Source organism: Cydia amplana, chromosome 19 (genome assembly GCF_948474715.1).
Source record: "Cydia amplana chromosome 19, ilCydAmpl1.1, whole genome shotgun sequence".
NCBI classification, from domain to species: domain Eukaryota; kingdom Metazoa; phylum Arthropoda; class Insecta; order Lepidoptera; family Tortricidae; genus Cydia; species Cydia amplana.
The window spans coordinates 7,139,546-7,156,943 of NC_086087.1; the positions used below are offsets into that span (position 1 = coordinate 7,139,546).

At 36.8% G+C, this 17,398-nt stretch overlaps 1 protein-coding gene across 1 annotated transcript in view; it reads right to left on the bottom strand.

Moving 5' to 3' along the window:
• Positions 1–17,398, bottom strand: part of LOC134656922 (very-long-chain 3-oxoacyl-CoA reductase-B) — a 45,155-nt gene that overhangs the window by 13,129 nt on the left and 14,628 nt on the right. The window contains exons 2-3 of the mRNA XM_063512474.1: positions 10,364–10,410; positions 27–102 (exon numbers count right to left, since the gene is read on the bottom strand). Coding sequence (XP_063368544.1) covers positions 27–102; positions 10,364–10,410 — 123 coding nt within the window. The remainder of the gene's footprint in view (positions 1–26; positions 103–10,363; positions 10,411–17,398) is intronic.

The following is a 17,398-nucleotide window of genomic DNA, read 5'->3' on the forward strand; positions in this document are numbered from 1 at the left end:
CCAAATTATATGTCTTGTTTACTCACCTAATTCTTCAGCAGTCGCCCTCAGCTTGTCGATAGATCGACTGACTAGAACAATATCACAACCGCGGGCAGCCAACTGAAAACAAAACGCTCTGTATTAGTTTATTTCAGTATAGTTTTCCAGTCTTTTTTTCTAAGAATATAAAGACTTAGGTATTTGACCCCACAAAAAATGTCTGGCTTTAGTTAAGACAATGGTAATGCCACAATAAAAGTGAATCACGTAAAACACACCTTATATAAATTCATTTACTACATTAGAAAGAGAAAGGTTAAACTTTCCACCGTATCTACAATAAACATGGGAGTAAATCGTAAAATGTTTATGAAGAGGAGACATCTATATCATTAACCAACTTTAACAGAGATTTTATTACGAGGAGCCTAAAGAACTATGGTTTGATAAGTGTTTCAAACGATTTGTTTGTTCGTTAAAATCTATATTAATTCGCTGGTTAGAGACCACTTTTTCCATATTTATATGCATAATAAATAAGCATTATGGCTCTCAATACCTATAAACAAGGCAAATTGTATTTCGTCTGATCTAACGCACAATCCACCAACATTAATAACCATACCATGGCATTAATCCTGGATGTCTAGTTTGCATACTAAATTGCCTATTAATAATGTAAATATACTGTAAAGTCATATCACAAGAAATAATGACATGTGTGATTATGAAAGCATTATGTTGACTGTTATGTCGAGATTTTAGGATATGGAGCGGAAATATTGTAATAGTTCCAAATATAATATATTCATCTTCATTTGGTGGATGTATACCTACCGAATCTTTGCGCTTAGTTGTAAGAAGTCCGTATTGGTTTCGCTTATGTTTCAACAGAAGAATATAATTAAAACAAATACTTAAATTAAATGTTTAAATACTTTCAAGTCTTCCAACTGTAAGTAAAATATATTTCTTTTGTTTAGAATCTTTTTCCTTTTGGAAGTTAGTTGAAAGTAACCCCGAATTGTTCAAGTAGATTCATCGCTACACTACAGTGAAACATTTTTTTTTTCTGTTTATAAAATTATAGCACACATGGATTCTCAAGAACTGATCTCCTTGACTGTTGGCTAGGCTTTACGTTATGTATACAGAAAATTACAGAAAAGGCGTCTCCGTTTGGTTATATCCTCCAAGCTCATAATACTCATAATCGCATGTGGAGCCACTAACGACTTTCAGACCAGCCCTCGTAAGAATGCAAACACATATTCCTACATACAAAATTAATATGTATACCTACATATAGACTGCTACAATGATTAACTCTTCCCTTCCTTTTAGTTTAGATGATTTTTCTGCAGTCGGAAAATGTATTCCTTGCAGCAATTATTGATTTAGCCTTAGCCGCTGCCAATGCACGTTTGCAAATAGTGAACCGAATTTTCTAAAAGCCAATAAGCTGCAGAATATGAAATACTTCCGAGTAATATAACAAAATCCAGTGAGTTCCATTTATTTCCGCCGGATGAAATATTTCAATAGAATATTCCCTTCGCGTTTAGATTTGCATACATCTTTATTGTATGGAACGGGCCATAGAGTTTTACTGCATGTTACTGCATAAAATACTATGATCTGCGTGGAATCATATTTCTAGATGGAAGTAATTTTAGACATGACAACTTATTCATTCAGTTAATTCAAATATTCTCTCACTCATGCTGGCTATGTACCTCTACCTCCATCATCCCATGCACATGGTTATGGGGTCATCAGCTACCCGAAATATTCTCCTCAACTTCACTATATCCTTAAAATTCTGAATGTATTCTGCAAGTAGGCCTCAAGGGCTCTTTCACAAGTCTATCATCATCTATAAATAAAACAGGGGTTTCAGTGTGTAGAATATCTTGCACTCAGCCAGTCAGAAGGGGCATTTGAACTAAACTATAACAAATATAATTAATAAGTAATTATTGACGTATAAAGCTGTCTACCATTATACCTATACCAAAACAAACATAAAACTCTTTAAAAACAAAATTGCGCTTTGTGTACTTACCTAGGGTTGCCGATTATATTCTTATTTAATTGCAGACTTAAACGTACTAAACGTAGCTGACTATAACATGTTGTAAAGTTTTCTAGAAAACTGTAGTGTGTGTAGTGATGAATATTATATGAAACCGGCTTAACTGCCAGTATCGTCCTTAGACTGACTTTACATTTCCACATTGCCTTGTCTGCTAAAACCTTTGTCTATTTATGCCAATATGATCCGACAATGAAATGCAGGAAAGAGACGTTAGGATGAACATAAAATTTTATAGTGGCCTTCAAGTTGCATTTATCTATTTCATGTATTTCATGATATTCTGTTGCTACATTATCAATAAAACATAAGTTTTCTCGGCCGGGTCTTTTGAGGTAATCTTTCAATACACACACTTTGAGAATTTCATGAATCGATCGCAATGATTCATAAACCCTTAAAAATAGCAGCATGAAAATATAATATTAAGATACATCAAATCCAATCCAGGATACATAAAATCTATTGAATAAATGAACAGTATTTCACAATATTTTTTAACCGCCGCACCCCCGCACTACACTGCTACAATTACTTATTACTATCTTACTAGGAATATGATTATAATACGTACTATACGGCATATAACTATATCCCTAGAGATATAACTAGACCTCCGCCGCACTCCTACCTACAATTACTATCTTACTAGGAATATGATTATAATACGTACTATACGGCATATAACTATATCCCAAGGGATATAACTATACCTCCGCCGCACCGCCGCACTCCTACCTACAATTATTTCACTAAACTGAATCCAGTAATATAACTATATCACTAAACTAAAGACGTATTATAGTTATATTCCTAGTAAGATAGTAATGAATCGCTTTCGTATAACTATGTTACGACATATAATTATATCCCTAGGGTTATAACTATATAACGGCTTTATCTATCTTACTGCGACATATAGATATGGCCCGGCAGCTTGAATATGTCATGCTCGCTTAAAAGTCTTTGCTTACGGTGGCGTTGTTGATCGGGTCGCCACTTTCCCGAATGAAGGTTGAGAGAGGCGATGGCTGAGATACGCGTCATACTCGTGAACGGGTGCTGTTTGTGGAGACTGGTCTATTTAAGCTAACACGAGCTATTATATTTAGTAACTTTATTTTTGAGTATAATTACATGGACACACCTCATTCGGTTCTCGTATGCTATTTTATTTTTACTATCATTTTCTTTAATTTAATGAATGTTTTAATTAGGTATACAGGATTTTGACTCTTGGAGACCCTATACATCTCTAAGGATAATTTGATTAACTACTATATATTTTAATCTTTTAGTTATGATGACACTTAGAGACATTTACATCTCTAAATAATTTTAGATTATAGTTTTTGTATCTTTGTGTTTTTTTTTTTTTCAATACTATTGTTATTGCGTTTTCTGTAATTCGACATTTAGAGGCTTTATACATCTCTATGTTAGTTTGATTTGATATTTACGGCTTAGTTGTATTTTATAATTATTGATGTGTTTTTTTTTTTGCTGTATGTAAATTCCATATTGACGTGTAAAAGTGCCCTTGTGGCCTATTTGCTGAATAAATGTTGATATTTGATATTTGATATTTGATATTTTTAGTTAAAAAGCCAACTGAAGTTGGAAAATATTCCAATATTTTCATAGCCCAAGATAAAAATTAACCTTTATTGTGGTCAGTAAATATCAAAGGTAGATGAAGCAATTTTTTATGTTAATAATACTAAAATTAAAAAGCTAGTAGCTTTAAGCCTCATCATAAATCAATTTACAGATTTGAGAAGTTGAGATGTCTGACCGTTTTAAGAAATTAATTAATATCTCGACCTGCGTCAATAAATATCAATAGAAATTTTAAGCCCTGGGACTTCTAGAAACTTTTTAAAAGAAATTACCTACTTTCAGAGTTTCCTTTTGTGAACCGAGCAGGCTAAGCGCTCGAACATTTGCTCCCTTGCTAGCAACAAAATACCTAGGAGTATAAACTAAAATAGATTCAATAGATGTCATAAACTAAAGAAAAAACCGGCCAAGTGCGAGTCGGACTCGCGCACGGAGGGTTCCGCACCATCAACAAAAAATAGAGCAAAACAAGCAAAAAAACGGTCACCCATCCAAGTACTGACCCCGCCCGACGTTGCTTAACTTCGGTCAAAAATCACGTTTGTTGTATCGGAGCCCCACTTAAATCTTTCTTTTATTCTGTATTTAGTATTTGTTGTTATAGCGGCAACAGAAATACATCACCTGTGAAAATTTCAACTGTCTAGCTATCACGGTTCGTGAGATACAGCCTGGTGACAGACGGACGGACGGACGGACGGACAGCGGAGTCTTAGTAATAGGGTCCCGTTTTTACCCTTTGGGTACGGAACCCTAAAAAGCGTACCAAGCCCACTTAACAACCACCAAAACCTTAAAAAGGTATTTGAATGATTGCATAATTTGCATACTATCGAGAATTTAGGACGGGCACCGCCGCCGCGCGCCGTGAGCTGAAAACGCTTGGTCACATTTTCTTTAGTATATGACATTTATTTCAGTTAATAATTTATAACGAATGGAGTGTTACTACTTAAAAACACATTTTTTTTGTATAGGTGTAAAATAGTAGAAGTGGATCTTACTCATTAACTCACTGATTTTAGGTAAGATCATATTGTTAGAGAAGTTTTCCCCAAAAACTCGTGGAATCAGACGCTTCGCTCGGGTCACGTACGATTCGCATAATTTTACTATAATATCCATCTGAGTAGCGACTGCAGACACATTTGTTAAATTTAACATGCTCATTAAGCCAGGTCTAGACGAGACATTTGATCTCCCACGGGTCGTTTTTAATTTTCAGTACTTAAAACTTAATTATGATTGGGACAGGTAATTAGAGTAGTAACTCATTTTTTTGCATAAAAAATTGTGAAAAATTTCATAATTTCAGCCACCTCAGGGAAATATTAATACTTGTATAAGAGATTGGGATAGGTAGTTAATTACTAATTACAGTAGTAACTCATTTTTTTGCATAAAAAAATAGTAAAAAGATTCATAATTTCAGCCACCTCAGGGAAATATTATGATATACTGCAGAAAATAAAAGGAATTATCGCGTTTTGACTAAGGCACGATGTATCTAATTTTAAAATAATCTTAGTAGTCTTGTGCGTGTAGTATCCGGCAAAGTTTTCAATTAAATTTCCTAATGGACTTCATTGTAACCATGTAACAAGACAAGACAAGACAAGACAAGAATGCGCCACACCCAGCCGGGGACATGCCCGCTCCGGACTAGCCGGCATACCAGGGGACGAAATTTTAAGGGAGTGACACGCTCTGGGATGGGGAGGGATAGTTACAATCAGCCGGCTATGCAGCCTCAAGCCAATATTGGAAGATAGGTGGGGTAGGTTATGTCGTTGAAGGAGAGCGTTGGTGATATGCTGCTCGTCGTTTCCGTTTCGGTCTTCGTAGTATCTTGTATCAAGCGTCGATGTCCTCATGAGATGGCATTTGCTCGTCGATTCGAGGTGCTGTTTCTTCTTCGTCTGATCCGCTGTCGGTTTCGTCCAGTTGATATATTTCTCTTGCTGCTTAGATGAATTCGCCTTTGTCGTCTGCCATGTTGATCCACTCAGATGGATGCCTGGTGTAATACTCCATGTTCTGTGTCAGCGAGTTTTCAGCGAGTTCAAGTGTAGAGTGGTCTGCCAACTTCAAGTTTTTTGGCTCTATTAGTTATATATGCTACTTCTAGGAGGTGCGGTTTTGGCCGTCTTAGGATGTGTCCTAGGTAGCACATTCGTAGGCATTTTATCCTTTTGGTTATTGTTTTGCCGTGTAGTATATCGCGAATCTTACTGGGCCTCGGCGTTGTTCCTGACTTATTTAGCATGTCTCTTAAGATTATTCGTTCGTGTTACATACGGGACTCTTTGATGAAGTTTGTGAGGATCTTGGCGTTATTGTCAGTATAATAGAATTGTCTAAGGAACCCGGATTTTGTGGCCGTCTGTTTTATTATGTTCACGCTGGCGTCCTGTAAATGGAGACAATGGCAGGCAAACAACCCTTGCGTAGGTAGTGCCTTGCGTAATTATTACTGTTAATGACCGTATTTTGTAGAACTACTATGAATAGTGCCAGATGTGTACTCTTTTACAAATAAGTTGCGTTGGTATTGTTTCAACTAGTTGCAGAGAGAAATCCCTTTTTTTTAGCAGCAGATGTGGATATTTCGGGCTTTCCGGGGAGCAATATGCCTTCGGGTTATTGTAAGTAAAGTAGGTAGGTAATACCAAATATCGTCCCTGTTATGTGTAAGTAGTTACGATATACTTTGTTTTATGATAATTGATTCTCTGGAATACAACATATATAATATTATTCTGCACCTATACGATTGATGTCTTGTTAAGGTAGGATAATCTACCATTTCGGGATATCATTTAATATTATTAAATGTGGAACAATGGCACCAAACTAAATTCGTGAATAATAAAAACGGACTAAATTGGCTATGAAATCAGCTTTCCTACTAAATAATCGCGCTTTGGGCCAAAGCTAGCTCGATGGTGGTAGGCTAGAGGTACTGGAATTAAGGCTGGCAAAATAAGGCGTTATTAATAAAAAAGACTAGGTAGATGAAACTAGATATAACTGAAATCAACTGGTAGGTAAGTGATCTGCCTTCCTTACCTATAACGATATGAGTCGGTAGAATTAAGCCAACAGTGGCCTGTTGGTGCTGGTATAAATTAAAGCTGGGAAAACTATGTGCAATATTTGATCTATATACTATACCGTTTATGGAGTACTAACAATTGGTAGTTGAAGGTAAATATGTGTGCCTTCCTATACTATTTATTCGCTTATTTAAGGCTCTTTAGGATTAACAAGCGATTGTCGAAGAGTAGACCCGTCAAAATATGTCTAGTTATTATGTAGATTAGGGTAGTATTATGGGCCTAGCTTTAGTCGTAGTTAGGTTGCCTACCTAGGGTAGGGATTTAGGTTTAGGGCCTGATGGGCGTCTTTAGCCTATGAGCAAGCAGATTCGGAGCGATCTCACCAAGTTTGGCCGTGGTGTAGGCGGGGACGACAGACGCCGCGTCTCGACGTTGGACCGCTGATGAAGCAGCGATCGCACCTACGATCGTCACGGTGGGCTTGCGCAGGCACGGGCCGCATACAGATTAACGCACTTGTACACGTAAATATTTTATAATTGGGGTGCACTGATAACCGTAACTATAAACACTTTCACGGGATTCTGTAATTTAGTAACCAAGCGACCCGAGAGCTTTAGCGCGAGATGGCTATTAGATGTTGGCGCGGCGATGCTCGACCATCTGGCGATGGGTGCTATTGTTTCGTTGCGCGTTTATGAGGTTTATTTGTTTGCTCTGGGCACGACTACTCGGTACGGCGTCCAAAATGGAACTCGACTTCATTGTAACCATGTAACAATACAATATATTTTTCACCTCAGCAGCTCGAACAAGGGTACTTTGATTCTTAAAAACAGTGAGCAAAATGCGATTTTGCTCACTGAGTGAGACAAAATGACATTCAAGTGACCTTTATTGTCAAATGTCATTTCAACATGCGGGGTTTAATAAAAGTTCGAAATACTTGGGTTCTATTATCTCTGTCCCTTTCACACTGTTAGCAAAAAGAAACAGACAAAAAAAAGTTAAAACGACATTCAACGGTATATTCACGGTTTATAATAGACCCCCGAAAAACTTCAGACCGCATCGTTCCAAACCACGTACGAGTATGAATTCTTAATAATTAATAAATAAAAATAAAGTTTAAGATTTCATAAAACCTGATAAAATACTATATTTTAGGTATTTTATTGTACAATTAAAATAACGAACTCAAAAATACACAGATCATCACGCAAAATTAATTATTTTACTTTTAAGAATTTCTACCATAGTTGACAAATAGTACGTATCCGCAATTCGGACCGTATCTTACAAAGATTTTTTTTGTTGTCAAAGTTGGCGATTGAAGTGTCAGTTAATGTTTGTTATTTCTATATTATTTTACTGGAATTTATTATTACGTTTTGTTTTTGTGTTCCATTGCGGTAATTAAACTTAATTGTTTGTATATCTTAAGAAAACATGAGTGCAGGTATTAGTGATGAAGAAGGATTACATTTTTCAAGTTGTCTAATAGGTATATGTTCTCACTGCGCTGAGGTGAAAAATGTTGTGTACTACACGAGATCAAAGTTATTTACATCTCGTGCGCTTTTGAGTCCCTTACTACGCTCAAGATTCTAAATTAGATTCACTCGCTACGCTCGTGAATCTATTATAGAATCTTTCGCTTGCACGGGACTCAAAATAAGCACTCGAAGAAATATCAAACATTGATCACTTGTTGTACAAATAACTAATCACTAGTTGAAGCTCGGAACTAGCTTAACTGCTAAATAATTATCGCTCGATTACGTTAAGCATGCAGCATGCCTGATTGACAATCTAATCGACAATATCACACACCGGTTTTAAGCCTTAAGGGGCCCATTGATTAACAGTCCGCCGGACGGTATCGGCCTGTCAGTTAGAACAAAAAATGGACAGTTCTGAACAACAGACAGGCCGATACCGTCCGGTGGACTGTTAATCAGTGGGCCCCTTTAGTTACAATTTTAACCTATAAAATTATGTTCGTGTACTAATGCATGGCGGTCGGCGATCGAAACGCTCGGAGCGTGCGTTCTGTGGCCGACGTATAAGTGTAAGGCCTGAGTGGACGCTATGTTGGGCGTGCAGCGGGGCGGGGCGTGCGGCGTGCATGTTAAACATATGCAAGCGTATGGGAGCGGCCTTAGTGCACGCCGCTCAAATTACTTGTGAGTCCGACGCCACGCTGCACGCCCCGTCGAACGCTCCGTTTCGAGCGTCCACTCAGGCCTTACACTAAGGCGTCTGTATTTTCTGTGTAAATTAGTTAGTATTTATCTATTCTGTGGCTATATTTCCCACGCTGGCCCACTGAGAATTGTGGACTGCCTGACAGATGAGTGTCACATGCAAATGTGATATTTATTGATTAACAACATTGATATAGTATAAAGAACTGGATACCCAATCAGCCGCCAAAAATGGCCCCACAAAAGTGATGTCAAAACAGATCATGCATTACTTTTTCGTTTAGTCTTGTTTGAAACGCTCAAATGTGAAGTTGTCAACAATTACGAAATGTGCCGTTAAAATATGTAAAAATAATAATGATAAAATAAGGAAAAAGGATGGAATGTATTTCTTTCGGTTAGTTCTTTGGATAGCATTACATAATTTATGTAATCTGGTGGTAATTTTATGGTTTTGAATAAATTAATTTGTTAGTACCAAAGAAGGGATGTCAAGGAACAAAATTCTATTGAGTCGATGTGAGGTCAATATTTTTTTATATTTTTATATGGAATTCATAAGAAATAATATTATGTTTAAATTGAAGATTTCCAAGAAAACCTATGCGACGTGCAAAGTGGACTGCTATTTAATTATAGCAAGAGATAGGGGTGATGCAGTTTTAAACAAGGCAAAACGGCACTTGTGTGTTTGGCCCATTTCCCTGTTTCCGACATATACACCACCAATAAGGGCTTATATCGACTAACTGTAAATGCTAAACCTGTCGGAACACAGTGACAACCACAGGATTTTTTTTTATAAAGTATAGGTAGACTTTATAAAAAAAATCCAATCAGTATCTAAATGTCCCCGTGCACCCGTGCTATGAGTAAATGTAGATCTTAAATACACAGTTATTTAATAAGTAGAATTTATTTCAAGGAAATTAGTATTTAAAGACGTATACTTACGAATTAAAAATTTAATTTGTTTGAATTTGAACCACGAATTAATTTTATTTGAGCTCCCGATTAAATTAAATTTGTTTTATTTATTACTTCAATTTTAATATTTTCCTGTACAGTAATACATATTAAAGTGTACCAAAGTGACTCCATTCGTTCATTATTCTCGTTTGACGTTGTTTGACGTAAATACGTTACGTTTAGTGCCATCGGACTAAATTTTTTAACAGTGTTGGTACTTATGTTTGCAAATTTGACACTTAATGCTTACGACATTAAGCTCTTTTCTGTACGAAACATTTATCTTGACTCAAAATTTACGTAAGCGTTTTTATCATCAATGCAAATGGTGCGAAACGTCATTGGGATCCACATTTCTTGACGTTTTTGTTCTGCTTTGTGTGTCTATTTCTTTTATATTAAGTCAGTGATTAACAAACGTGATTAATTACCTCTCTCGCGTACTGTTTGCCGATGCCGTCTGTGCAGCCGGTGACCACTGAAACAATCATTAATTTAAATTCATTATAATTATAATTACTTCTGCTGAAAAACATGTGTTTCATGTATCGGAATCATTGCACTTTAATTAGTTGACTTTATTTAACGCGGGGACATATTTATTTTGAATAATTAAATTTTAATGTACTGCAGATGTCGATTAATTGAGCTGAAAAACATGAATAGATTAGACTTTGCGCCTTAAATCCAGTTATAAAAAACTTTCGTTTGATACAGAATGGCCCAAAAATACGATAACAAAGAATCTTTAGGTTTTTTTCTTACTTTTATGTCTTTTACAAAATAGCATTAAAAATTAAAACTACATAACTAAAAAAAATATTTAATTTTATATATACATACTCCTTTAGCTTTGATACGAAAACGAACACGTTTATGAAAATTATCAACAATATACAGCAGTAAAATTTCTTGATCGATGTATTTTTGGCACACTCTGTAGACCTGTACCTATTTACTAACCCTGCTTAAGAAGCTGACAATATGGCAATATCTTTAAATAGTGTCCCAAACACAAATTAGTTTTCTAACAACAAAATACGAACTATACGAAGTATTCCCACAACATACAATTGTAAACAACTTTCTTATTAATTGACATTATGTGTCCCTGTCATAACACTCATAACATGATGGCAGGTACAGTGGGCCAAGAAAGTGGTCTACCAGTTTTGACAAAAGTTTCTACGAGATCTAACGATCGCTATGGTTGACAATTGTCACTGACATTCATGTCAAATCGACCTTGTTGACTCATGACGTTCAAACGAACCTCAACCGTAGGGATGGTAGACCAAATTTTTGGCCGACTGTACAACCCGCCTGCCCAGACTGTCTGTTCCGAACGAAACATGTACGTTTCGGCATCATCGTCGCTTCGTCTCTTTCGTTTTTTACGATACGAAACGGATGAGACAAGCGACAAAGTTTTTCGTTACGGTCTTCTTTGGGGCGGTTAAAGACTAGCGTTTTTTCTGTGCACGGTAAGGCGCAACCTTTTCGTTGCCGAACTAAACATCCAAATTTCAAGCTCAGACAGTCTGATTAACGGTAACCGACCGATTAGCAAACACTTGAGCTCCCTGACTGAATTACCTTCCCGGTAAATATAGATCCCACCAAAAACATTTTCATGTAAAATGTTGCCAAGACGAAACCATAAGGCTCGCACTGACAAAAAGTTATCAGATATCTTGTAGAGCCAAGCTTCTAACTCTACAGGCCCTACCTTCACAGACTCTACACCTTAGTCAAAATATGTGGCTTGACCGCTTCGTCACATGGGCGTAAGGTGAAATATGTATTCACTATTCATTATTTTTTATTATAAAATAGTTCTTGTAATAATGAAACGGCCAAGCCACATAAATATTTTGACTAAGGTGTAGAGTCTGTGAAGGTAGGGCCTGTAGAGTTAGAAGCTTGGCTCTACAAGATATCTGATAACTTTTTGTCAGTGCGAGCCTTATGGTTTCGTCTTGGCAACATTTTACATGAAAATGTTTTTGGTGGGATTTCACATCTTTTTGTAAGTTGCTTATGACAATCTTATGATTTAAAGGGTTGCGGGTGATTTACTATTAAAAATCCTGAAATACGAATACTTGGGGGGCATCTTTTATATACAATCTGCTTTTTACTGATTCCCCATACAAACTTCACCCCCCTTTTTCCCCTAACGCCTTTTTCCACCCCTTTTCACCCTTACGGGGTGATTTTGGGGTTGAAACTATTTTATATCCTTCCCCATAACAATAACTATCTACATACCAAATTTCAACGAAATCGCTTCCGTGGTTATCGATTTCCCATACAAAATTCCACCCCCCTTTTCACCTCCTTAGGGGCTAATAATTTCAAGTTTTTGAATTATTTTGTTGTCTGTGGACTAATACTATCTCACATACCAAATTTCAGCTTCCTAGGACTTCAGGAAGTACCCTAGAGGTTTTGATGATCAACAGTGAGTGAATGAGTCAGTGACGAAATCGGGGTTTTTTAGACATTAATAAAATCTAAAGTATAAGAGCTATGCAATTGAAATTTTTTATGCTTAATAAGTCCACTATTGACATCATATCCTGAGAGTTTTGTTTATCTGGTATAATCCAAACCCAAGTTAAGAGGGTTCAAAAAAACGACGAAGCGCTTCGAGAAAAGGTAGGTAGTGCCCTTGCGCTTCGCTTTGCTTGTCTTGGCGGGGGCACTACCGTGCCCCCAGATCAGGATTACGCAGCTGGCATCGCATAAACTAACGTGATATCGGAACGGAGGATAGGAGCGCTAAGTAAACGAATTTATGCAGGTACTGTAAAGGTTCCGTCACGCAGGCGCGTGTCCGGGCGGGGCGTGAGCGTTTTATATGTAAAAGCGGCGCGCCCCGCTCACGCCCCGCCTGTAAAATGCGCCTGTGTGACGAAGCCTTAAAGTGTAAAAATATGGGTGCATACTGCATATACCTTTCTCAAAAATATGCCCCATAGTTAATTCGCTGAAATATCTAGGAGCTATGGGACATATTTTGGAATATGATGTGTGCACCCATATTTTTACACTTGACAGTACTAGTAGTGCCAGAGTACGATTGTACAGAATAAAACAGTCATCTTTATTGTTAAGGTGTAGCTGCCATAGCGTTTTGTCATTACTCTACTCCCTTTATCATATTCATATTGGCAAGCCCTCCATTATTAATTTTATATCGCCCCATGCTAAAAATAAATACAAAAGTTGACATTGACAGAGGTCAACTCAACTTATGAGGATTTCTCCATATCCAATAACGTATGATTCACTGGCGCTATGACTTTCTGAATATTTTCTTGATGTTTACCTTTCTTAGAAGGTACTTGTGCAGACACCACGAGTTTTAGAATAACGAGTGAAATCGCAAATGGGAGGACCCCACCGCACCTTACTATACTTATATGCATAATTTTATTATTAATTTAAGTAAACGACAGCATTCCGCGATCGACGTGAAAGAGACAGATGTTATATTAGGATTTTTTACCAGTTGTTTATTAATAAAGGTAATTAACCCTTGCCCCTCCCACAATTGTAACAAAGCCAACTAATCTAACGACTTCTTTAAGTTTAAAAGTGTTTAAATAACGGCGTTTAGCATACAGCCGGCCTAGCACATGATTGGCGCGACAGTATCTCGCGGCGAGACTACCCGTCCCTCTTTTATTAACATAGTTAGAAAAAGACGGGCAGTCTATATCGCCGCGAGATACTGTCGCTCCAATCATGTGCTAGGGGTGCAGAGCGCGCAAAAAAAGGTGAAAAAAAAAAACACATACAGGACACATTTCTCTTAGTATTTCTCAGCCGGGCAATAAGTGGAGTGGACATCAGGGTGTGGGATCATATTTATATTTTTGACTATATTATCATCGAATTAATAAAACCAATATTAGAAAACTTTTTTAATAACTTCATATAACATGTCAAGAACCTACTTTCTCAATGGAACCTGTCATCGCAGCTGCAAAGCACGTGGCATAGTAAAAACGACCTTGCGTGCCGGCCTTACGATGCAGTTCACCTTGAACTTAGCGAGGTGAAAGCCAGCTGCGTATGAATCAGCAGGTATCTCGCCAGCCATGTTTGTTGCAGATGAATTTAGATCTTATCACATTGTACTTGAAGTTGAGTTTTGCTGTGTTTGAAGTTACGTCTAGGATGGCAAATCTTCGTCTAGGTAGTTAGAGCGATTCCGTACATTTTTATTTAAGATCGAAAAACTCACATAGATTGCTGCTAGCTGAGCTCAGTGGTAAAGGCTCGCTGAAAAGTTATCAATTCATCCTCCTAACCTGTCTAAAAAATGTAGGTACTCGTTATTCTAACAAAAATTAAACAGCCAAGATAATGAAATTTCTTGAATTCCACCGCCGTATTTTAAGAGGTCCCCGTGTAATTTGGAACTAAAGGAATTTTAATGGAACATCACTCTGACACTGATAAGGAACAAAAATGTCGCAATTAAAATATTGCATTATTTCAGGGCTTCAAACCGTTACGAGTAGGTTTTTATTATATTAAAAGCTAGCGACCCGCCCCGGCTTCGCATGGGTTAAAAAAATATACAGAAGCCTTAGGGCCCGGCCACATGTCAGCGGTGCGGCGCCGCCGCCGCCGCGCGGCGCGGCACCGCAGAAATCTGCGGCGACGCCCGCCGCAACGCAAAATTTTGCGGTGCCGCGCTGCGGCGCCGCAAAGCGGTGCGCGGCGCCGCGCGCGGTGCCGCAAAGCGGTGCGTTTCGCCGCGCGCGGTGCCGCAAAGCGGTGAGTTTCGCCGCGCGCGGTGCCGCCAAGCGGCGTGCGGCGCCGCGTGCGATGCCACGCTGCATAGTAAAGAATAAAATTCGACTACCAGTTGTTTAATCAGACATGGATTCCTTCACACGTGTTCTGCGCTTGCTGTTGTTATAGCGATAGCGGTTCGCCAAAAAACGCTGCAAATGGTGTTAAAGGTATGAAAATCGGTACGATTGATCTTTAGGACATTTGAAACAATTTCACCAGAAGCACCAACAAATAAAAAAACGAGAGGAGTTATGACGTCATCTTTTCAGGGTTCCGTAGCCAAATGGCAAAAAACGGAACCCTTATAGATTCGTCATGTCTGTCTGTCTGTCCGTCTGTCCGTCCGTATGTCACAGCCACTTTTCTCCGAAACTATAAGAACTATACTGTTGAAACTTGGTAAGTAGATGTATTCTGTGAACCGCATTAAGATTTTCACACAAAAATAGAAAAAAAAACAATAAATTTTTGGGGTTCCCCATACTTCGAACTGAAACTCAAAAATTTTTTTTTCATCAAACCCATACGTGTGGGTCTAGGTCTTCAAAAATGATATTGAGGTTTCTAATATAATTTTTTTCTAAACTGAATAGTTTGCGCGAGAGACACTTCCAAAGTTGTAAAATGTGTCCCCCCCCCCCTGTAACTTCTAAAATAAGAGAATGATAAAACTAAAAAAAATATATGATGTACATTACCATGTATACTTCCACCGAAAATTGGTTTAAACGAGATCTAGTAAGTAGTTTTTTTTATACGTCATAAATCGCCTAAATACGGAACCCTTCATGGGCGAGTCCGACTCGCACTTGGCCGCTTTTTTTTGTATGAAATTAAAAAAAAAATGTTTAGAAACCTATCGTGTGTAGTATTAAACGAAAGGGCTTTCTGAGCCGATTCCAAAAATATATCACATCATTACACACAGTCATTTTTTTTTAAATTATAAAAAAAATATTTTTCAAAACATACCAAGTTTGGGTTTCTCCAGATACAATACCGTTAACATTTTTATCTAGACACATGTCATTAGTGCTCTATAATGCGTTCAGAAACCGTAGGAAATGACCAGCTTTATTACAACCAATTTTACTATGAGAACTTTCTTATCTGTGGTAGTAGGAAAATTTGTACTGTAATGTTATAAGTAGTTATAACGTTACAAATTTTTAGTATCGTTATGAGTTTAAATTTGGAACAGCAGTCAAAACTCAAGTGGGTCTCTATTCTAGTATCCATAGATATTAAAACAGTTATCGATATGAAACGTCAGTTTAGTATGTTTTTTTAATATTAACCGCACGATATTTGATCTCGAGTGACATGAGAATAGGAACTCTATTCTTTTGTCTAGGAATTAAAAAAAACTATGGATGCGTGACATGCGTGAAAAAAGTTTTCATTCACCGTCATTTGGCGTACAGTTTATCTTTTAATTAGTTTTAAATATGTGTTTAGATAAAGTAGTGTATGTAACTGTACATAATTAGGCATTAAAACTCGTGTGATCCTATTAAGAAACTCACTAACGTTCGTTTCTTAAACCCACACTAGTATTTTGATGCCTCTCATTATGTAGCAGTCACATAAACTACTATTTTTGTTAAATATACCTCAAATTATACCTAATAATCCTCATATCTAATTCTAATAAAGCAATTTTGAAAATATTTACATTTAGTATATTTGTTTTAATTTTTTCTACTCCCGTACCTTTATTTGTCATTTAAAAGGTCGTACACACACCTTTAAACCCCTATGTTATAGTTGTCAAGACAAGTCTTTAGTCTATTCCCCAAAAAAGTATTTGTAATATCTTTTTGGTACTTTTACGATACTTCGTGTAATCACCACTTAAAAAATATTGTATGAAATACATTGTTGCCAACCTAATTTTAATTGTCATCTCTGACAGATGAGTACTAAGTGCATTGCTGCCAATTTACAAAATTGGCAGCAATGCACTTAGTAAAAGGTGAGTTTTTTCAGTTAATTCTTACATAGATAATTTTTACTACGACTTATAGATTCCGAGATATAAGCGACTTTCTGGAAAAACCGTTATACTTATATTAATTTTATGCTTTCTATTTAAATATTTAATTGAGAGATTCATAGATCACACTTTGTAAAATTGAAAATTACAAAAAAACATATTTCATGTAATTATTTTCAAAATTGATTTCTTAGGGTTAGATATGAGGATATTAGGTATAATTTGAGGTATATATTACAAAAAAATATTGAACGGTATTGTATCTGGAGAAGCCCAAACTTGGTATGTTTTGAAAATTATTTTTATTATAATTTAAAAAAAATGACTGAAATGTAATGATATGATATTTTTGGAATCGGCTCAGAAAGCCCTTTCGTTTAATACCACACACGATAGGTTTCAAAACAGTTTTTTTCAAATTCCATACAAAAAAAGATAACTCATCTCGTTTTTTTTTATTTAATGGTGCTTCGGGTCAAATTGTTTCAAATGTCCTAAAGATCAATCGTACCGATTTTCATACCTTTAACATTTAACATCATTTGCAGCATTTTACTGAATTTCTCGGTGTACTGCCAGCGCTATTAAAAAGGCGCAGAAATAAAAAACAATTGAAAAGAAAATTTTGGGTGAACCCATATCTTCGTATAATGAA